Source organism: Nannobrachium achirus (genome assembly GCF_963921795.1).
Source record: "Nannobrachium achirus genome assembly, chromosome: 4".
Lineage (NCBI taxonomy): Eukaryota > Metazoa > Chordata > Actinopteri > Myctophiformes > Myctophidae > Nannobrachium > Nannobrachium achirus.
Genome location: NC_137813.1, coordinates 40,701,686 through 40,725,733, shown reverse-complemented (window position 1 = coordinate 40,725,733; position 24,048 = coordinate 40,701,686). Strand labels below are relative to the sequence as shown.

At 43.0% G+C, this 24,048-nt stretch overlaps 1 protein-coding gene across 2 annotated transcripts in view; it reads left to right on the top strand.

The window, feature by feature from the left end:
- stat5a (signal transducer and activator of transcription 5a) overlaps positions 1-24,048 on the top strand; it is an 86,473-nt gene that overhangs the window by 40,346 nt on the left and 22,079 nt on the right. For both annotated transcript variants that reach the window (XM_080724967.1, XM_080724968.1), the window contains exons 2-8: positions 4,492-4,547; positions 11,257-11,394; positions 13,870-14,026; positions 15,824-15,913; positions 20,187-20,361; positions 21,300-21,430; positions 23,871-24,022. In XM_080724967.1, the coding sequence (XP_080581093.1) occupies positions 4,492-4,547; positions 11,257-11,394; positions 13,870-14,026; positions 15,824-15,913; positions 20,187-20,361; positions 21,300-21,430; positions 23,871-24,022 (899 nt within the window). The remainder of the gene's footprint in view (positions 1-4,491; positions 4,548-11,256; positions 11,395-13,869; positions 14,027-15,823; positions 15,914-20,186; positions 20,362-21,299; positions 21,431-23,870; positions 24,023-24,048) is intronic.

The following is a 24,048-nucleotide window of genomic DNA, read 5'->3' as shown; positions in this document are numbered from 1 at the left end:
CACAATGTTCAGAAATGGGACTTTGTGAGGATAGAAGGTGCTAGTGGGACCCCAAAAAAAGGTTTTAAAATAGGAAAAGTGAAATTTCATGGTGTATCACCTTTAATGTCAAAACAAAAAACGTCTTTATTTTACTTTTACACATTGCTTCCTGGAATCCTGCAAGTGACAGCTCTCACACTAAAAGCAAAAACAAAATTTGCAATTGTCAATTACTGTGCCCAGTTCTCCTATAATAGTCATAGAATATAGATGATATTTCAACATTGCTGACAGCTTAAAGCCTCATGGGCTGGTATGAAGACCTGAGTCCAGCTGGGATGGGGTCGGTTTTAGTTTGATTTGATTTTAAGCAGTTGCATAGCCTAATGCTGACTGGAAACTCTTCTCTTTTCTTGTTCAGGCTTTCGCTGAGCTCATACACATGCATTGGTTCTACTCTATGGATGGAAGCGTCCCTTATCTTGGCTTGTCATGATAGTGAACATTCGGTAAAAATAGAAGATCTACAAGCTGACGGTGCATCATAGTGTGAGCTTGTAGATCGGCTACTTTGGAGATTTGGTGTAGAGGGAAAACAGGAGGGGGGTACGGAACTCTGAGGGACTCTGCTTCTCCACTAAGTGTATGGTTTTAAGCAGTTCAACCTCAGGATTGTGTGGAGGGATAGCTGCTAATTTTCAATGCCGCCAAGATGCAACAAGTTTTCTTTTTTTTTTAAGTAAAACAAAAGCAGTTATGTAAACTTTTTACTGAAAAAAGTGTTATAACGAATGATTCGTCAACACTTTTGTCAGTTGAAAATATATTATTGTTGTCAAGCAAAATATCACATGACACTTTGTCACCAAAGAATAAATAAGGCTTAACGGGGAGTAATTTATTTAACTGACAGCACAGTCTAAGAGTGGCTAGTGTTACCATGGTGTTAAATTGGTTACTGCGGAACTGTGAGCGTGCGTGCGTTCCTATCTGCAATCAATTCTAATAACACAACAAAGAAATATGTGTGAGTTTGAGTTCTTTGTAGATAGAGCCAAGGATTTTCCTTTTTGGGAGGAGATTGGTCATAAAGATAACAAGGAATGACATGCAATGGTCTTTGAAAGGGAGGCCAAGGTAGAGTTGTTCCCCAAGGCCTTCTGAAGAGTATTGTTGTGTACGCTGTGTGTGTGTGTGTGTGTGTGTGTGTGGGGGGGGGGGGGGGGGGGGGGGGGGTCGTCCAATGACTTGTGGGTCGGCGGTTCAAATCCAGACTCCTCGTCGAAGTGTCCTTGGGCAAGACAGTGAACCCCACATTGCATCCAATGAGTCGGTCAGTGCCAGCTTGCCACCATCGGTGTGTGAATGTGGGAAGTGAGACTGAGGGCGCTGACGTCGACTGTTCAGCGCTTCACCTCCTGAATGAATGGTCCGTTGTAAAGTGCTTTGAGTTCGCAACTTGAAATGACAATTATATATAATAAGATTAGACTGTGAGTATGGTTTCACAGTAATCTCACAATCAAATCAAGTGTTAATTTTACTCTGACAGTCTTCAAATGCAAGTAGAAAGGTATAAACCACACTCACTTTCAGTTCTTAGGAGTCTTTTTTATTAATGATGCAGCAGCAGCAGCTTAACAGGCAGACAGATGCGGTTCGGCTCTAGGCCATCATCAGTCTTCAAATGCAACCACATTTTGTACACTCTGAGTTATAAATGGAGTATTTTACTGTAATGTGTTTACAGTCAGTGCAGGTGACTATACTTGCTTATGACTGACTGGCTGTGCATGCTGATTGACTTGAGTTTCTTCTTACATGGCCTGGGGTAATTTCCCCAAGTGTAACCTCTGGCCGTTGGCATTAACACGCGATATGGTTTCTTCTACAGCTCATTGTCCCTTCGGTGGATAATCTTCCTCTCCTTTGTGTCCTAACTCCTTGCTCCATTTTCTCCTTTAAATTGGAGTCATGAGACTGTCAGGCAGGCCAGTATTTTGGTTTGAAAGGATTCTGAGGGAGGTGCGGGGCTACAGTAGGCAGTGGTGGAAAGTTAACTAAGTACATTTAATTTTGAGTTACTTTTACTTTCCTTGAGTGTGTCCATTTTTCCAGGGAAATATTCCAATTCGGTCCACGTCACTACAATTATTTGAAAACATTAATTACAAGTTACTTGCATTTCATCAACCATTTAAGCCCTATTTTATACATTGTCGATTCAAAAATAGCTGACTTACAAGCTCACAACGCGTTTTAAAAAGGTTTGATAAATGTTTAAATATTTGGTGAAAAACTTAAGTTAAAGCTAAAATAGTGATCACTTTTACTTTTGGTTCTTAAGTACGTATATTTTGATGCCAATACTTTTGTACTTTTAAAACAGTACTTTTACCTGAAACAGAGTATTTCTACATTACTTAAGTACAAATCTGAGTATTTCTTCCACCGCTGGCTGTCAGTAGGTAGATCAGTATGGACAGTAGTGTGCAGAACAGCCCTGCTGGCTATAGACAGTCCTCAGTGGATAGATATATATATATATAGAGAGAGAAAACGAAATGAAAGGTGGAACAGTTAATTTACTTAATCAATTATAAAATATTATCTTTTTATTAAAGATAATCCATTTTCTTGTCAGCATAGGGACAAACATTTACAAAAACAGCAACATACACTGTATTGTAATGACCCCGCAAAAGACCCGGCCGTAACTTTCTCTCTTATAGCGTTGCCTATTGCCTACCTGGTCTGCAGAGTTGAGGGCTGGGGTTCGACTCCTGTTCGGTTCGCGAAACATTACTGTACATACTGTATATACACAGTAGGATGCTACAGTATCTATCTACTAATCGCTAAGAAAATAATCAATTGTTGCAGCCCTACATCAGTGGTCATCTTATCAATTTAGACCGTATGAGAGCGTTGCAGGGAGCAAGAGTTGGGGACAGCAAACATCCATGCATTGGTGACGGGGCATTTAAGAGGCTGAGAGACGGCGCAGGGAGATTCAGATGGTCAGACAGAGATATGCACATATTTGTCTGCAGCCTGCTGCCAGCATGTGGGTTCCTGATGTTCTGCATTTCAGGGTCCAAGCAGGAAAAGGAGCTGTCCTTAACTCCCTATAATCAATCATGAGCAGTCTGACTCCTCAAAGCCTCCGCACTAGATCTGGTTCCAACAGGGACGTGCTGGGCCCTGATTCAGCCCGGGAAAAAGAGTTGTAGAGGCCCTCATTGTGCGCGATCTCTCTCTATAGCACTGCTGCTACTCAAAGATTTGCCATTTCAGATCATGACAAGTGACAAGCCAGTAGGCCAATTGCATGAGTTATATTTCGTTGTTGTCGGGTGGAAACCTTGTATGTCCAAAACCGTTTGTTTTGTATTTATCATTTTAAAAATGATTTAAACTAGTGAAAACAGCCGATCTACAAGCACACAACGCCTCGCACCGCGAGGCGTTGTGTGCTTGTAGATCTGCTGTTTTCACTACTTTTGTGAAAACAGTTTAATTTTTACTTTTGTGCAAACAGTTGAATTTTTTCCTAATGGCCGGCCTGGACCGGCCGGGAATGAACCGGCCGTTCGGGAGTTGTCCAGCTTTTCCCAATGGCCAGCACGTCCCTGGGTTCCAAGCAGTGATGGAAGAAGTACTCAGATATTTTACTTGAGTAACAGTATCAATACCACAGTGTAGAAATACTCTGTTAGGGTGCACACACACCAAAATACCTATGAGAGTGGAATCCGCATTCCGCCAATGCATTTCAATGAGAATGGAGCGGTTTCGTGCCAGTAGAGGATTTCTGCAAAAATCGCTCAATTCTCATTGAAATGCATTGGCGGAATACGGATACCGTTCAGAAAGTTACTATTCTGTCCATAACGACACATAACTCGGTAACGGTGCTGAGTCGGCTCATGCGACCGTTGCAACACTCGACACGGCGACTCCTCACTGCCGCTCGCTCTGCGGTGTCTCGCGTGGCTCATGGTTGCCTGAGACTGCGCGCCTCCGTCGTCATCACCGAAAACATGCGCTCCTTTCCCTTGCAGGCCCCCGCGCCCCCACCGTCACGCTTAGGGTCATTGGGAAAAAGTGAAGTCAAAGACAATTATTTTGTGTGCATACTGTATTTTCATCCAGTTGAGCTTTATCTTGCTACAGTATGCCCCCACCCCTGGCCTGTCATTGGCCCACAACATCAGCCACTCTCTCTTCTAATCATTACATTGGCCTTGTGTGGCTCGTGTTGTCATTGTGAAGAATTACTTGTTTTCACAAACTGTGGATTGTAAAATGTTTGAAGATGAAGAGGGAATAACACGGGAATTCCATTTCTTCTTCTTTTTTTGGCAAAAAAATAATCATTTTGTCAATACTGTGGTCCCTGAGAAAAAAAAACTTCCTTCAGAGACACCCACAGCCTTCTCACTTCCTCTTTTTGCTCTCTCTCTCTCTCTCACGCTCTCTCTCTCTCTCTCTCTCTCTCTCTCTCAGGTTCTCCTCCTTCAGAATTTCCTGCTCTTTCATGGTAACACAGAGCTGAAGACGAGGTAAGCTGCATTGTTGTTATTATTTTGCTTGTGTTGTTGTGTGCGGTCGATAAGTCTTCGAAGTGACAGGAGCGTGACAGAGATAGATACATAAGGGCTGTCGTGGCGCGTGTCTGTTTGTGGCCTGGCATTTGGATGTTGTGGTAAGGCGAGGTGAGACGTCCACTGGGATGGCATCTCAATGTTACTTGGAGGTGGGCGTGATGGTGCTAATGGTAAGGACCAGGTGCCTGGAGCCACAACGTAGTCTTTAAAGAGACAGGAAGAGGAACAGACAAAAGAAACAAACATTTTTACTCTTATGTACCTGTGAACAAATCCTAACAATTAACAATATATTTTTTTAAGATATCATTTTTGTATGCCTTTATTGATAGTGAAGTGAAGTTAGACAGGAAACTTTAGAGAGAGGTCCGGAGTGACACGCAGCAAAGGACGCTGGGATCGGGACTCTAACCTGTGACGCACAGTCAGGCTACATTAGAAAGACCAGCGGTCCAGTCCTGAACCTTTAACCTTGAGATGACCATTGAGACGTGTTGTCTTTTGGTAACTACAACAAAGACATAGTAAACACCATCTTAATTTATTTGTTCACTCACGGCTCTCTCTGTGTGTGTATGTGTGTGTGTGTGTGTGTGTGTGTGTGTGTGTGTGTGTGTGTGTGTGTGTGTGTGTGTGTGTGTGTGTGTGTGTGTGTGTGTGTGTGTGCGTGCGTGCGTGCGTGCGTGCGTGCGTGCGTGCGTGTGTGTGTGTGTGTGTGTGTGTGTGTGTGTGTGTGTGTGTGTGTGTGTGTGTGGTGTGCGTGTGTGGTGTGCGTGTGTGCGTGTGGTGTGCGTAGAGGTGATGTACTGGCAGCCTGGTACCCACCAGGGTTCAGGTCAGGACAGGAAAAAGTTGAGAGGGGAAAGGTTCTTTCCTGTTAGGCTCCTCCTCCTTCAGTCAGCTGACATTGTGGTTGGCTGCTGATACTTTGCTACAGAAGCCCTCGCAGACACGCAGCAGAAGACTCATTCATTGCCCTGCCTGCAGCGATGCATGAGGGTAATGTAATCAGTCCTGTCTGTTTGTGTGTGTGTACAGTGTGTGTGTTTGTTTGCAAGATAGCTGAGGGGCAGATTTTCATGAAACTTGGACGGAATTATCAGTGAGCTTAGGGGTGGGCGATATGGAAAAATACAATATCACGATATTTTCCCAAGCTGTATCACGATACACGATTTTATCACGATTCCTTTTCACATTGTTTTTTATGGTTATTTTTCAAGTTACTTGAAAAAAACTAGACTCTCTGGGTTCCTTTTGGGAGGTCTAAATTGAACTTTACTTTTGGGAGGTCTAAATTGAACTTTACAAGTATGTAACTCTGACAGTATACAAATGAAACCAAATGGACCCTTACGGGTCCGACCTTGACATTTTTTTTAACAATATGTTTATTTTGTTTTTTCACATTTTTTTTTAAGACATACAAGACAACATATGACCTTGACATTTTTAAAGTTTTTCAGAACTACTGATTTAGACCAAAATGCAGGTTTAAATTGAATTCTGCAATGAATCTCTGTATTAACGATTAAACAGGATTTTTTACAAGGCTCTCTCAATTGTATCACGATATATATGATACCTCTGAAAAGGCATATCGTGGAGACATTGTATCGTCTCAATGATAATTATCACCATATAGCCCACCCCTAGAGCTTGAGAAAAGATTGAATATCTGCATACTGATTTGATGCTAAGTTATTCAGTACGTTTCAACGTCAGGTACTTGACAATAAAAGGCTTGGTCTGTGTCCAATATCGAAGACATGAAAACGGGATAGTTGGAATTATTGAACTCGAAACTGCGCTTTCTAAAGAGTACTGTTGTGAACAGTAGTCCTATCATAATACAGTTAGAAGAAAATACCAATGGTGTGATTGGCAATAATGTATTGGCTATACAGCTGATAGCTAGAAAAGTAGCAAGTTCCAAGTACAGTTCTTAATCAGTGGACAGGTTTGATTGATTGATTGATTGATTGATTGATTGATTGATTGAAGACTTAATTAGAAGTTTGCATAGGAAAAGGTACAGTTTCATGACGGTACAGTTCACTGGTACAAGGTCTACTAAAAGGCGATCCTAGAAAAGACTAAGCTTATTTCCACAGGAAACCATTAAAGTATCTCATATAACATTGAATGACAGACGAATAGAACACAGTACTATGCAGTAGATATAGTCAGAAAAAAATAATAAAGAACAAAGGAGGATGTACATATTAAATTAACTCAAACATGTCTTCAAGTATATATATGTAAAACAATGAACACAAAACAAAAAGCTTGTCCTTGCTTAAAATATGAAATAATGGTTCAGTATTATCCAATACATATAAATATTTTTCAATATATAATGAGAAATAAGGATAGTGCTACATTAGAGTTAATGAGGGAGAGAGAGCGAGAGAGAGAAAGAGAGAGAGAGAAAGAGAGAGAGACTATATCTGCTGTTTTCACTACTTTTGTGCGACAACCTTGTATGATGAAGCAGGGCTTTACTTTGTGAAAGAACGTACACATTTGAAACTTGGAGATACAAGTTTTCCACCCGACAACGACGATATGTCTCTGTTTGTCGGAAAACAGTTTCTGTGTCCATTCATATACAGTAACAATAACACACACAAAAACAATTCACTTGCACACTCATATCAATCATGTGCTGACAGGGAATGTGCCACTTTTGAGAATGGTGAGTGGGTGGTGTGTTGACTGGAAACAAGCAGCAGTTTATCCAACCTCAGGTCTTCACAACTAACCAGTCCCACTCATCATGCACCTGTTGACTCAACACAGAATACTGTTTGGGCCCTCAGCATGTTCATGAGCATAAACAGCATGCTCATATACACACTCACACAACTAGCCTGGCCTATACATCTTGAGGTTAGACACAGAAACATCCTCCTTTGTTTAGTTTGCTCAAATGTGTATGCTATATGCACAGAGCCCTCAAGGCAGGCTAGACTTAGGTTAGACGGATGTGCTCAGGACCTTGTCCGTACAACTGAGTGTGTACGTTTCCTAACTTCTAGAGCCAACTATTAGAGTATGGATAATGGGAGTTATTGAGGGGTCACCCTGCAATCCTGACATAGCTGACTGGTTTTGCAATGACTTTAGCAAGCTAAATGTTTATTGTTTATTACTTTACAATCACTATATTCTCACGCACACGCACAAGCACACACACACACACACACACACACACACACACACACACACACACACACACACACACACACACACACACACACACACACACACACACACACCAAATACATACATGTATTTACAATATACCATCTACACTATGGCAGGCCGCACTGATGGTGAATCATAGACAAAATGCAAGCTGCATGCGCCTGGAAGAAGTAGTGTACCTTGGCTACACCACTGGGGCCTCAACTCAGAAAAGTGGATCGCCAACTGGACCGAGCCTAAAGTCAATTTGTCAGTCAATTATATGTGCTTTATCCCCAACTTGCCACCCTTGCAGCCCCTGTTAAAGAGACAAAGAATCTGAATCTTTATCATTTGACTTGGAGTTGCTGAGAGGCTGAGAAAGGTCTTCCACCATCACCTCCCTACTGTATACGTTTATACAGTCTACGACAGTGTGAGTCGGTCGCCGTGCCGTGCGTTGAGAAGTCTGCTTCAGTCCGACTCAGCACCGTCGGAGTCATGTCCCGATACAGAATCGTAAACCATGTTTTCAGGTGAGCGTTCGGCACGACAGCCAATCAAAGTGACTACTGGCCAATCACAGCGCGTCTTTTACAGGACTTCAAAACGTAGATTGTTATACCGGTACGCCTGCTGTGGTCGCTTGGTACAGAATCCATCCTTGTCACTCCCACCTTCAAGGGGCCTTCCAAGCTGATGCCTCTGAGACAAGGATTGGAGCAGTGCTGTCCCAGGCCCAAGGCGGAGAAGAACACCCAGGGAGGTATGTGGCAAGCCAAGAAAAACAACACCCCCAGCCCCAGCTCAAACTAGAGGAGGTGGTAGAAGGGAGATATGTTCGAATTGCTGCAGCCAATTGGCACCGGAGTCTGGGCACACCTGTCAGCAATTAATCAATTGAGGACTCGCCCAGTTCCCCACACAGGCATGTTTTGGCGACTACATGGAAGCATCTGGAAAGTAAATAATGAGGACTCTGACTGAGGATGCCAGAGGGCAATACTAAAGGCAAAAATAAGGTTCATCATTCTCTCTTCTTGGCCCTACTACAACTAGCGGCCATCTAGTCTCTCATGGCCAGCCTCTCCACAGCTCCGCCTACTCTCTGCCTGAGGAGTCTGGGAACCTCTCTATCCAGGACTGCTGTTTGCATTGTTGGCCAGAGCTGCCGCTGACAAGGCTGTGCCCACTGTATTATTATTATTTTAATCTACGGTATAGGCCTATCCGCATCTGTGCCTGCACCGAGTTACTGCGGCCGGTCAGAGGACTCTCTGCCACACAGATGGAACACTGGAACACACACACACACACACACACACACACACACACACACACACACACACACCATCATCGGCGGTCACTCGTAGTCGAGTATGACTGTCCTCCTTCTTGGTCCTTGTGGGTCTTCAGGTGGGCATAGAGGCCGATTCTGGACCCGATTATTCTGCTGCAGTGTGGACAGGGGAATGTAGTGGTGGTGGGTTTGGGTTGGACCTGCTTGGTGGTTGCTCTCTCCTTTCTGATTCTGCGCTTGTCTTGTGCAGCATGGTGGAGGTCATTGTTGTACTGTGCAGCACCCTCACGGACAGTGTTTCTCCAGTTCGACCTGTCAGTTGCCATGTCTTCCCAAGCTTTGAGGTCTATGTGGCACTTCTTTAGATTTGTTTTTATGTTATCCTTGAACCTTTTCTTTTGCCCTCCCGGGGCCCGTTTCCCTTCAACTAGCTGGGAGTACAGGACCTGTTTTGGGAGGCGGGAGTCAGGCATTCTGACAACATGGCCAGTCCATCTGAGCACACACACACACACACACACGCACACACACACACACACACACGCTGCAACTTGGACTCCAGCACGCAGATTGACACGTGCAATGTTCCAATCCAGGTTGTCTTATTAGCACACATAACTTAACTCAAACAGCTTAAACATGAACTTTTAATGGTTGTGTGGGTGGCAACCATTCCATATCGCGTTGTCACACCGGTCCGCAAAGCATTCGCTGGGGATCCGTGATGACCTTCGATCACATGGCTGCTTTGGCATCAGGGATCTCCATATACAGTATGATTGCCATAACAAGCTGTCTTAGTCATTGAGTCAACAATGTGATGTCACAACAGGTCAGCTATAGACATTGAGGCGTTACCCACTGACGTACGGACAAGATCTGCTCGGTTTCATAGTTTCATCGTTACGGTCGCAATAACGCAATTATTCACTGCTCAACTAAATCAGGCTACTTTCAGAGTTGTTTGAACTAAATTACATTTCCTATTCCCTCCTGTGTATCTAATATAAGTGTAATACAGAACGCACATTCATTGATCAAATCATATTTATTCTTCTTTGTATACATGCAAATAAACCTGAACCTGTGAAAATGAAAATAATTCTTGCCCGGACCGCTGGCCTTGCATCCGAGCACCTGACAGCGTGTTGCGCGTTCGAATCCCGACCTTTGCTGCGTGTCTCTCCCTGTCAAACTACTATATACTGTACTATCAATAAAGGCAGAAAAAGCCAACAAAAATATATCTTTAAGAAAATGAAGAGAATTCAGATTTTTGGTTGATCAGACTGATTAGATTTTTTTTATCTAATGCAGCTGCGCTTGTTGATAACAATTCTGCTGCTTGCAGCTTGACACACCAGTGTGAACTGTAGCCTACTCACCCTTTTACAGTGCAACAGGGCAAAAGATAAGTCACTGTTGTTGTGTACAGTGCAACGTTGTTTTAACTGGTGTGAGCCATGGCTTGGGATGGAGCTCGTTAGTTTTTATTGATAATGAGCACCTTATTGATCCTGCTTATTGAGCCAGGCTTTTATCAAGTCCACTATTGAGCATTTTCTAATATTTTGTGGAAAGATGTGGGACCACAAATTCTGAACATAACTGGTATCTTTTTTTATTGGCCAGTTGTTGTGACTGTGAGTTTGTGGCTGACCACCATCTATGAAGATGACAATCGACAAAAGTAACAAATATTATCATTATCATCAAAACAATCATTCATGGCTTTGTTATGAATACTACTGTAATAATTTCTTGATCGCCTCGTCTTGATTGTTTAAACATGACATCATGGGCCGCTATGCTCGTTAACAAGCTTGATAAGCCCAAAACTGATTGATACCGGGTGCTCAATAAATCTGTTATCAGGTTATCGAGCTATCCTTGTTTAGGGCTCCACCCCTAGCCATGGCTACTGTGAATAATCTGTGTTTTATATTTATCTTTCTTTAATGCCATCTCAACATTGACTGTAAATAATAATCTCATGCACAAATCCTAGGAGACTTGTGATGCTACTGGGAGAGGTGGGATACCTGAGAAGTTATTGAGAATATATATTTTATGTTATTCTAACTAGTATTTACACATTCATGTTCCCCTTTCTAATCAACTATCTTTCCCTTCTTTCTCCGACATCCTCCTCCACCATCTCTCCTTCCCTCCCAGGGTGTTGAAGATGGCAGTGTGGATCCAGGCCCAGCAGCTCCAGGGAGATGCACTGCACCAGATGCAGTCCCTCTATGGTCAGCACTTCCCTATTGAAGTGCGACACTACCTGTCTCAGTGGATTGAGAGCCAGATCTGGTGAGTTGTACTGCAGAGTGTGTGTGTGTGTGTGTGTGTGTGTGTGTGTGTGTGTGTGTGTGTGTGTGTGTGTGTGTGTGTGTGTGTGTGTGTGTGTGTGTGTGTGTGTGTGTGTGTGTGTGTGTGTGTGTGTGTGTGTGTGTGTGTGTGTGTGTGTGCGCGCGCGCGTGTGTGTGTGTGCGCGCGCGCGTGCTGCGTGTGTGCGTGCGTGTGTGCGTGCGTGCGTGTGTGGGGTGGTTGCTAAAGGTAGTAATGCCTGCTTATTGTGCCCATGAAGATTTAATTTTTGAATTAAATTAAATATTTTCATAGTCACTGTGTAGCTGTTTGTTAATTGAGTAATGAGTACAGTGCGGAATCTCCCGTCGATCCGACGGATGAGTAGACAGGCAGTTATTTCCTCTTAGCATGGCTCCTCAAGTGGAAGCGTAGCCCTGTCCCTGGGACACACAGTCTCCAAAAGATACTACATGGAATTGTGTCCTGTGTTGAGGTGAGAGGTCCTTGTTTCCTGCAGTCTCTCTTGTCTTGGATGGATTCCGCTCTTGCCTGTTTGAAGATCTCGATGCCTTGGGTAACCTGGTGCCTCCATGTTTCCCTGTAGGCAGCTGTATCTTCTAGGGCATTCACGAATAGTGATTTTTAGTATTCGAATTATTCGACCTCAAAGTATCCGAATATTCGACAGGACTGGCCAAACTGTCAAATATTAAGTAAGCAAGAGGCGAACATTGTGAAAATAGCCGATCTACATGCTCACAACGCATCCGCGGAACCGAGTCACATTAAATGTAATACCTACAATTACAAGTGCTTGTCAGGGTGGGGGTCCCCACGTCAAATATGTTTATTTTGGGGGTCACGTCCTAAAAAGGTTTGAGAAGCCCTGGTATAGAGCATCAACAAATTCATCCACCAGGGGCATTAACAACTCATTCTTATGACTTCCTATCTCGCCAAGCTTTATAAACTATATATTTCTTAAAGAGAAAACAATTTAAAAAAAAATACAAACAAGCGAATATTCGACTTCAGTGAACAACGTCGAATAATGACTTTGATATTCGAATAATCGAATATTGGAATATTTGGTGAATGCCCTAGTATCTTCCCAGTTTGCTGCATCTATGTTGCAGCTCCTGAGGTTGGCCTTCAGTGTGTCTCTGAAGCAGAGAAGGGGTCTTCCCAGGCCACACTGTCCCTCCTTCAGCTGACCGTAGAGAAGCATCTTTGGTATGCGGCTATCAGGCATTCTGACAACATGACCTGCCCACTGGAGCTGGGCCTTGATGATCAGGCTTTCAAAGTTGTTAAAATAGTTTTACTTCTGTCTTCTGGACTAGATTAAATAGTTATTTGGCCTTGGAGATTCACTCACTCTCACTGGAGATTAGATCCACTGCTTTCAGCAGATGTGCTAAAAGATATGCTTGTGTGCTTGTAGATCTGCTATTTCCACTAGTTTTGTGCAACAGTCTTGATGATGATGAAGCAGGGCTTTAATTTATGAAAAAAAAACATTCAAATTTGTAACTTAGATACAAGGTTTGTCCCCGACGCGACGATATCCTCCAATTCCTCCAATACATGCTCTCAAATATACATTGTCCCTCCATGACACATATTTGAACAGCATGGGAACAGGATCTTACAATACTTTTCTTGATGACACATAAGGCACTTAACCCTTAATCGAGTAAACTCATCCTCTGTGTGTGCATGCCATGCACTTATCCAATTTAATGTCATAGCCACTTGGCCAAAACAAAATTAGCCCGAATATACCCTGATGTGGACTTGTGAGGGAGCGGGAGCTTCGGCTTAACGTCTACACATGCTGGTTGTGTCCCTCCTTGATAGTTTTTTGGGGGAATTTGGTCTTTCAGACCATTTATCAGAAGCCCGTCAGTGCCACATTGAACCTAACTCTCTCTATCTAATTGTACCCAATTTTTGGAGGAATTTGGTCTTTCAGAACATTTCAAAAGCCCTTCAGTGCCACATTGAACCTAACTCTCTCTATCTAATTGTACCCAAAACAAAGCATGACTTGCTGGCCTTTGCCTCCATATTGGTTTGACAAGCTATCCCTAAATGGAAAGATGCTGCCCCACCCTCCCATTCTCACTGGAATTAGAGATATGTCTTGCATGAATCTTGTGGAAAATCTGTCATACCATTAGAGGATCAAAGAACACTTTTGACAAAATGTGGAGCCTCTTTCTGACACTCTTTCTGGGTAGCCACCGCTCTGCCCTTTTTTAGTTTGATTTGACTTTTTTTTTTACTCTAATTTAATGTGTGTGTGTGTGTGTGTGTGTGTGTGTGTGTGTGTGTGTGTGTGTGTGTGTGTGTGTGTGTGTGTGTGTGTGTGTGTGTGTGTGTGTGTGTGTGTGTGTGTGTGTGTGTGTGTGTGTGTGTGACTGACTGTGCGTGCGTGCATGTCTTTGTGTGTGGGCATGTGTTGTGCATCAGGGATGCCATAGATCTGGAAAACCCCCAGGAGGAGTTCAAGGCCAAGCGTCTGCTGGACAGTCTGATCCAGGAGCTGCAGAACAAGGCTGAGCACCAGGTGGGAGAGGACGGCTTCCTGCTCAAGATCAAGCTGGGACACTACGCCAGCCAGCTGAAGGTCAGACATACAGCAGTGCTTCTCAAACTTTAAACGTCCCAAGCCTTGGTCTCTCCTTAACTCTGACAATGTACAAATGGAACCAAATGGACCCGTTAGGGTCCGTTTGGTTCCCTTTGTACACTGTCAGAGTTACAGACTTGTAGGGGTCAATGTAGATGAAGGAACCCAGAATACACTTTGGGGCCTTTTCCACCGGCAAAGAACCGGTTTGGGTTCTTTCTCCCGCCTATGGGATGGCAACTTTCTTGGAACCTTGGTTCGTTCTTGCAAACCGGCTGCGAACCAACTTTTACGGTTTGGAACCAACTTGTGTCTCGTGGAAAAGCTCACCTCTGGTTCATCAACCAACATACAACCAACATGGCTTCTGAGAATGCCCATGCATACCAGACCAGTGTTGATTTTGACAGCACATGCAGTAATATGACTTAGTCTTTAAAAAAAAAATCTGTTTAATTTTAGTCATATTTTAGTCATGTGAAATGTTTTACTTTTAGCATAGTTTTAGTTGACTAAAAGAACATCACATTTGAGTCGCCAAAATTCACAGTTGATTTAATCGACCAAAATGTATTTTGGCGGGCCTTGATGGTGTTGTAATGCCTGATTTTACACTTGGTCGCGTGCTGAAAATAGACGGTCTACAAGCTCACAACGTGTCGCAGCGTGACAGACGGAGCAGACGGATGAACTCAAAGAGTTTAAAATGCCTTGTGCTGTTTGATGCAGTATATAACTTTCCTCCAAATACATATATAAAAACAATCACACTGAACACCTCAAGTTAAATGAAATGAACTGAATTGAAACCCGCTATCGGAAGACAAGGGCTTAAGTGATGGGATTTCAGTACACAGGTGGTTAACTCAATCTCCCTGGTTCTCAGAAACAGAGGAATCCGAATGTGTTTAGGAACAGCTTGTATCCGTCATTAAGAAAACAAGCTGAGGACAGCCCAAGCAAGGGCCTCGGTAGCCACTCAATGCTACTTTTTATTATTGAGCACCTTCCTCATGGATCTCTTCATCTTTGTCTTCCCTCTCCTCACTGAAACCGTGCATTGCGGTACCACTGCGTATGTATATTCCCACGTGCACATGCATGGACATTGCGTATACACTCACTGGTTTGTGTTTTAAAAAATGCATACACATGCACTCACTCTGATGCTGCATATCACATAGTGTATGTGTGTCTGTGCATCCATGCATACGTGTGCTCAGTGGTGGAGTGATATCAATGCTGCCATGTAGAAGTGAAAGTCGGGAATTCAAATGTACTTGTGAGTAAAAGTCCAAAAGAGCTTGTATCAGTTATTCTGAAAGGGACGAAATGTATATAGGGCTGAAGTGGTTAAAGTATGTATTGTAATAACAAGCAAAATCTACAAAGTAGCTAGTAACTAAAGTTGTCAAATAATTGTAGTGGAGTAAAAGTACAATACTTGCCTCTGAGATGTAGCGGAGTAGAAGTAAAAGTGCTTGGTAAAGTACAAATACCTTAAAATAGTACAGCACTTGAGTAAATGCACTTCGTTACTTTACACCACTGCGTGTGCTTGTCAGTGTGTGTTATGCCAGTGAGTCATGTCTTCATATTATAAAGTGCTCTGTGCTTCAGAGATGGATCTCATTAGGCTGGACTAATAGGGCTTAGCGTGCCCAGGGATTGGGCTCCCAAACTTAGCGAAGCTGCCTCAACGGGACTAAATTGGTTGGTCCTGTGTGCAGGGCTGCTCCCCAAGTCAGTGGCTAACAAGCACTAACACAGGCACATGTTCTCCTTATCTTTCAGAGCACGTATGACCGTTGTCCACTAGAGCTGGTCCGATGCATCAAACATATCCTCTACACGGAGCAGAGGCTTGTGAGAGAAGCTACTAATGTGAGTCAAGCACACACGCACGCATGCACACATGGACACGGACACACACGCAGGGACGTGCTGGCCATTGGGAAAAGCGGGACAACTCCTGAACGGCCGGTCCAGGCCGGCCATTAGGAAAAAATTTAACTGTTTGCACAAAAGTAGTGAAAACAGCAGATCTACAAGCACACAATGCCTCGCGGTGCGAGGTGTTGTGTGCTTGTAGATCGGCTGTTTTCACTAGTTTAAATCATTTTTAAAATGATAAATACAAAACAAACGGTTTTGGACATAAGGTTTCCACCCGACAACGACGAAATATAACTCATGTAATTGGCCCACTGGCTTGTCACTTGTCATGATCTGAAATGGCACATTCTTGAGTAGCAGCAGCGCTATAGAGAGAGATCTCTCTCTATAGCGGGCAATGAGTGCCTCTCCAACTCTTTTTCCCGGGCTGAATCAGGGGCCCAGCATGTCCCTGCACACACGAACACACACGAACACACTAATGTGGATACATGCATGTATGGATGCACTCACAAGCTTATGCGTAAACACACATGAATAAACACCTGTGGCTTCCATACATTATTCATTAGTCGGCCTGCACTCAAACACGTTTGAAAAGCTCAAACAAAACAGCGCCATGAAAGATAATGGCAACTGTCGCCGCGGTGGCTAACACACAGCACGCCGTGACATTATGGAAATGGGGATCTCGGGATCGCATTGAGGGAGAGCCCCTCATTTTCTATGCAAACGAGCAAAATCTCCACGCAAAAACAAAGCAAATGCAGTAACGATAACTTTAAAAATCAAGTTCTGTTTTCTTTTTTTACAATTCTCTCCAGGTAATGTGTTCTAGATGAGCCACATAAATATGTAGTGCATGCCTGGCTTTGGTTCCCTGACCACATTGAACACACTGTCTGGGAGAAACCTTGTATATTCAGGTTTCAAATGTGTATGTTTTTTCACAAGACTGTCACACAAAGCTAGTGAAAATAGCAGATCTACACGCAGTGCAAGACATTGTGTGCTTGCAGATTGGCTATTTTCACTATTCTAAATCATTTTTAAAATGATAAATACAAGACGAATGGTTTGGGACATACCGTACAAGGTTTCCACCCGACAACAAGGATATTCATGTACCGTATAGTATGCCATAAAATAGCCTTCCAAAAGGAAAACTTCCAAATGTCCCTCTAGCACCGCAGCTGTGAGGGGGAAAGTAGTTAGAATTCAACGTTTTATAACCAGCAGTGAGTTATAAAACCATAAAGCCAGTGGTCCATAAAACACCTGACTATCAATAACTCCTGGGCTGAATCGATTTCCAGTCCAGATATGCTTTTTCTATTACAGGGATGCACTTGAATTGATTGAGTTAGCTGTTTTTTCTTCTTCTGAACCTGAAGGCTCCACAGTGCTCCCGCTTGCGGCTTTCACTGCCCGTGCAACATGCAGTCTGCCAGTATTATGTTATTATGTTGAACATTACACAGTGCAATAGCATAACTAATACAAGCAAGGTTAATTTAATGTGACATACAGCATTTGCCAAAAATAGGAAGGTTTTCCGGGGTAATGACCTACCCTCAATGGCCCTGGCCGCATATAACCCTACACTACAGATTATTTATAAGATAAATACAATTATATGAAATTAAAATGACTTAATTAGTCTTAAATGTATATCTCACAGTAAAATAAATGAATAAATGTGACTGGGACAAAGCCCCATGTTCTGTAGTTTGGTGGGGCGTAAGGGGTAATGTCTGTAATGTGAATTCCTGGATATGAAATGTTCATCTGCTAATGTCTGCAGTGGTCCCAATAATTTAACATTTTGTAGTTTAAAACTACAGCAGTGGAAAAACATGGCAGGCAACATAAGACGGACCTTATATTACACTGTGTTGGAAGCAACACATCCACAGCTAATAAGATTAATAATGGGTGTGTTAGATTTAGAATAATATACTGTACATAAACACAGCATTGGTCACTGCGTCCTTCATGTACATTGCCGTCTATTGGTCTGGGCAACTTGCCATAACCCCACTGCTTGAGTCATAGTCATGTTTTAAAACTATTACGATCTAAGAAATGGGAAGGTCTCGCACCAACTGGACTGAGATTTAGAAGTGCATTTCTTCTTGGGAACTGTTCCATCCATTTTCAGCAGCAAACTGAGCAGAGCGGGTTTAACCCATTTAGAACGGGTACACATTACTGTGTATTATTATTTTATGCTTTAACCATTGAAAAATAGCAGATATAGAAGCTCACAGCACAGCACCGAGTGCCGCGCTGCAAGCTTGTAGATCTGCTATTTTTGAAAAATCTTGAAAATTAGAATTTTGACCCGATTCTACAAGTGTCTTTTGAATCCTTCTAAGGTTTTTTGAAAAACCTATGTTTTATATCAGCAATCTGGCTAGCCATTGTCAAAGAAAAGGTCCTTTTCACTTAACTGAAGCTCAGTTAGTCTGTTCTTGAGACACTACTATGTCAGTGGTTCTCAAACCTTTTCATCTCAAAATATTTAGTTCCAGGGACCCCCCAGAAGCAAAATTTGAGTTACAAACGTTCGCTTTGAAAATACATATATTCAAAGTTTTGCACACATTTTCATGACTTTTTCAAAAATAGCAGATCTACAAGCTCACAGCGCGGCACTCGGTGCCGCGCTGTGAGCTTGTAGATCTGCTATTTTTCACTGGTTAAAGCATTCAATAATTTTAGGCCTAAATTAAGCTAGCATGGTGACGAGTGACACATTTAAATCTGTGTGGCAGGTATGGTTATGACTCAAGCTTCAGGCTGAGCCTCACCTCGATGCTAAATGGTGGCTGTCAACCACGTCCAACAACAACCATAAAGCTTCCAATGACGGACTCTCAAAATCACCCAGTGGATAACTAACATTATTTAGAGCAGGGGTCTTCAACGTTTTCAGGCCAAGGACCCCTTAGTTGAGAGAGAGATGAAGCAGGGACCCCCACAACCTGTTCATAGATTCCATATAGTTTCATTTGACAGCACAATCATCAGTGTATTTTGGATTCATGTCAATTTGTGTTTTCAGATATTTAACTACTTGAACTGTCAATACTTAACACATCGGGTGCCCACGTGGTGTCTACACGCCAATCTCTTTGATGTCTCTGGACGCCCAGCCCCAGTGCCCACGACGCGTTTGACGCGTTTTACAATACTGTAGTTACTGTACATTGCTACCGCAATGAAGGCTCTACCACGGTGATCAAACGCCAACAATATGGGAAAAACACTACATTTCCCAAAATGCAGCGCGGTACATGTGACCAGGATGTGCAGTCTCCCTGCAGCCAATCACAAGCTTCTGTTCCTATCCTGCACTGCACTCTATCGTCCTCCCCTCGCAGGCTAGCACGACTCCTATGTATCATGGATACTAGTATTTTCCCAGTAACGGAGTCTCGGCGGAGATACACGTAACATGGCGGATTCTTCTCCTAGTCTAGCTTTTTCAATCACCATGTTCAATGCGCGGTCCTTTCTACCTACCGTGACACAAACGCTGTGGCCCAGGTTTGATAAAAAGATGTCCTGACTGAAAGAAAACTTTATCGTAAAAATAAACAGGACATCCGTGGATTACATTTACTCGTATCATGGATACTATTTTCCCAGTGACGCTGCGGAGGTAACGTAACATGGCGGATTCCTCTCCTGGTCTAGCTTTTTCAATCACCATGTTCAAAACGCGACCCTTTCTACCGCCCGTGATACACACACTGTGGCCCAAGATTGGTAAAAAGCTGTCCTGACTGAAAGAAAAGATCATCGTGAAAATAAACTGGACATACTTGGATTACATTTACTCAACGTATTAAGGATACTTTTCCCACGAAGCGAAGGTACGTAAATGACGTGTTGCCATGGAGACGATGGGCCCCTGTGAGGGTAAACCCTGAATTAACGTGGGCATCCGATGTGTTAATAAACTTGACCTTTCACTTTGTACTTAGTCTGCTCTTTTCCCCCTCTACACCAAAGCTCTTTGCCAAAAATAGCCGATCTACAAGCTTGTAGATCTGCTATTTTTGTCTAAAGTTCTCAGAATATGGACGCTAGGGTTCAAGTGGTTAATATAAAAAAGGAGGAAAAAAAAGTTTCTACCACTCAAAGATTTGGAGGAACCCCTAGGCGTCCCGGAGGCCCTGTTGAAGACCCATGATTTAGAATACCAGACCACCTCTCCATCACGTCACTCATTCTCTTGCTCTCTCATTGGCAGTCGGGTTCTCCAGTGGGCGGACTGATGGACAGCATGTCTCAGAAGTACCAGCTGATCAACCAAGCCTTTGAGGAGCTCCGTCTGCTAACTCAAGACACTGAGAACGACCTACGTAAACTCCAGCACAACCAAGAATACTTCATCATTCAGTACCAGGAGAGCCTCCGTATCCAGGGTGAGACTACAAAACCCAACAGCTCCTTTCGCAGCTACATTCAAAGAATCCATACAAAATGCTGTACAGAGCAGTGCAGAATTACATTTTAAATTAAATGTATTGTGCCTCATTCTAGCATGTGTCATTTGAGGAGCTCAATGGACAATTGCCTATGCCCTTTGAGTAGCCAATCTGAGATAAGCCAGGAGTTGATAGGAGGAATAAAAATAAAACATTAAACAAAAATATAGTATGTGGGTCACTCCCATGTACATTTTTGCCAAATCTTATTCTGCTGTTATTATTGACTCTTGTTTGGTGGATTTAATTATTGAAGTCTATCAGTAGCCAAGTAGTAAACAAGAAGTTTTACAATTTACATATTCTACCAAATACAAATTTCCGAAAGAAAGAAGAATGAAATTTAAATCCATGAGATCATTTGATTTGATCACTTATCACACATCCTGTGCTGGATCCTACAAACTGGGATGGGACACTGTAAACATTCCCTGGCTGCTGCAGCCTTCCCTCACCATTGCAAATCTATGACCTGGCTCTCAATGGGGCCTGCATTATGCTATAGACACTGTGGCTGAGTTAATTATTATACCACTAGGAAGGCAATGTTTGTGTGGTGGTCTGGGAGAGTGTGTGTGTGTGTGTGTGTGTGTGTGTGTGTGTGTGTGTGTGTGTGTGTGTGTGTGTGTGTGTGTGTGTGTGTGTGTGTGTGTGTGTGTGTGTGTGTGCGTGTGTGTGTGTGTGTGTGCGTGTGTGTGTGCGTGTGCGTGCATGTGGCCTTGACATACGCCAGTGTGCAGCGTGTATTGGATGTTTTACTGACCTGTCACCCCACCCGACACCCCCTCCACCCCCACCCTGTTTAACCCCTTCCTTTTCCCCACTCCCCAACCCATTTCTCAACCCACCACCACCCTCCCATCCCAACCCTCCAGCCCAGCTGACCAGCCTGGCCACACTGCCCCCTGCCGACAGACAGCTCCGGGAGCCCGCCCTGCTCAGCAAGAGAGCCACGGTGGAGGCCTGGCTGACGAGAGAGGCCAACACACTACAGAAATACAGACTGGTAGGGATATTATAGACAGTCTGGAACCACACGTAGGGCTGTCACAATTATTACATAATCGTCTAATCGTGATTATTTGACATAATCGTGATTATTTGACATAATCGTCATAATCGCTTTCTTGTTGAAAAACGTTCATATATTTAAAAAAAAGAGTCAAAAATAGTGGAAATAGCAGATCTACAAGCTCACAACGCGCCGCATCGCGACGCGTTGTGAGCTCGTAGATCGGCTATTTCCACTATCAATGTTTTTTTTAAGTATAAAGTTGTCAAATATTTCAGTAATTTCTCTGTATATTTAGGTTATGTCATATCTACCATGTGCAACTTCAAAGCCTAAAAGCCAAACAGAAATGTAATTGTCATTGACAAAAACACAATTAAATCGTTAATCGCAATTATTTGAGGGACAAATAATCGCCATGTCAAATCATAATCGTGACAGCCCTAACCACACGCTGAAAACAGGCAGACAATCGTCAAAAATATAGCTGATCTAAGCTTGCGATGCATTGCATTGCGACACATGAGCTTATATATCGGCTATTTTCCGCAAACAGATTTGGTTTAAAGGGAGAAAATTAAACACCTCTGGAGGACCCCTGTTAATGAAGTATATAGGATTTAAATGTATCAGAAGAGACATTTCCATCATTGGCAACGCTGTGCGCCCTTGTCAGTCAATCCATGGCTCAATGGAAAATGCGTTGGTAATTGGCTTGGCATCGGTGCCTCTTTCAAGCATCGATAATGGGGAAAATGTCTCGAGGATTATCGGTTTGTATTGACACAGTTCTAATGAAATTCAGACTCGGATCAAGTTGTTGTGCAGGTTTTCTGATGGTCTGAGTGTACGGAAACAGTGCGTGCGTGCATGTGTGTGTGTGTGTGTGTGTCTGTGTAAAAATGATGGAAAGCGGGCTCTAGAAACCACTGTGTGGAAAGTCTGATGACACGACCCAAAATGAAAATACTGTTCTCTGAATACTGACTGACCAGCATATAAACATATTTAATCTCATGACCCAACTGTGTGTGTTGTGTGGTCTCATCATGGAATCAGGTGCAAACAAATCAGTCAGCACCATATATGGGCACAAATGGGGTCATGCCCATATATGGGCCTATACTGATGACATCAGCAAACGCCATATATGGGCATAAAAGGGACAAGGACTGACAGATACAGAGATCTGGGAATATTGGTCGGATTGGCAGTGTGTGACGTACTGTAGATGCATTCTAGTAAATGAAAAAAATGTTGTATGTTTGTTAATTTAGGCTAAACTTATACTGTATCAAGATGTGCTTCTGGTGCATGTCTCCATGTACAGTATTTTACATGTTTACAGGGTTCAATTGAAAACCAACACGCAAAAAGTCTGACACGTAATGATGCACTTCAGACATCAGATTGAAATCAAAACCCCCAGGTAACATTGCCGCTGACTTTGGCACATCTCTGCCATTGTTAGTGTCAGTCTTTTGGCATTGTTTGTTTTATTTCAGATTTTAGTGTAGAGACAGGAAACCAAGGGCAGAGAGAGAGAGGGGAGAGAAATGTGTGAAAAGAGGGGAGTCAGATTTGAACGTGGATCCTTGAGCTTACAAGGAGGATAATGGTCTGTGCATTCACTGGCTGAGCAACCAAGGACAAGCTAAACAGCTTGTACAGGTATATCGTCTTGTTTTTGGAATCTAAAGAAGGACCACACGTCTCAATTTTATTTTTTTCCTTTTTTTTTCAAGGTCGATCCGTGTCCAGTAGTGAACTGTTAGTATTGATGAAACATTAGCACAATGTATATGTATGCTTGTTTTTCTATAAGCCTGATTTATACTTTTTCGTACAACAGTGTCACAATGTGATGCATTGTGCTTGTAACTAAGCTCATAATAAACTCATTCAACTCTGTCAGCTCAGACCAAGTCTACTTTTGTTGCTAAAACAAACAAATGAATAGCCTAAACCACGAGTTTGATTGTCATTCCCTGAAATGCCCAATAAAAAACATGATTTAACATTATTTAGATGATTTAAAATGTAAAGAAATTCAGATAACTTATCAGAACAACCTAACACCTGTTTGATTGATACTCCTTAGAGGGCAAAAAGGATAATAATTACAAAACCTTTTTTGTAAGTATGCAGTTACGGGCAGCGCTAGTAAACACTGCCTCGATTGGTAGAAGAAGTATTAAACAAATAAATTATATATACCGTATATATACTGTATATAAATGATTTAAATATTTTTTTACCTAGTTGCTTACGCCGGCATCCATAGCGTGGGGTCATCGTAGCCACCAGCAAAGTAGGCTGTGATCTTTAGGCTGTGAACAACATTGATGACCTGTGTGTGTGTGTGTGTGTGTGTGTGTGTGTGTGTGTGTGTGTGCGTGTGCGTGTGCGCGTGTGCGTTTGCGTGCGTGCGTAGGACCTGGCAGAGAAGCATCAGAAAACACTGCAGCTGTTGAGAAAGCAGCAGACCATCATTCTGGACGACGAGCTCATCCAGTGGAAGAGACGACAGCAGCTGGCGGGCAACGGGGGCCCACCGGAGGGCGGCCTGGACATCCTGCAGTCCTGGTGAGAGCCTCCACCACCTCCCATTG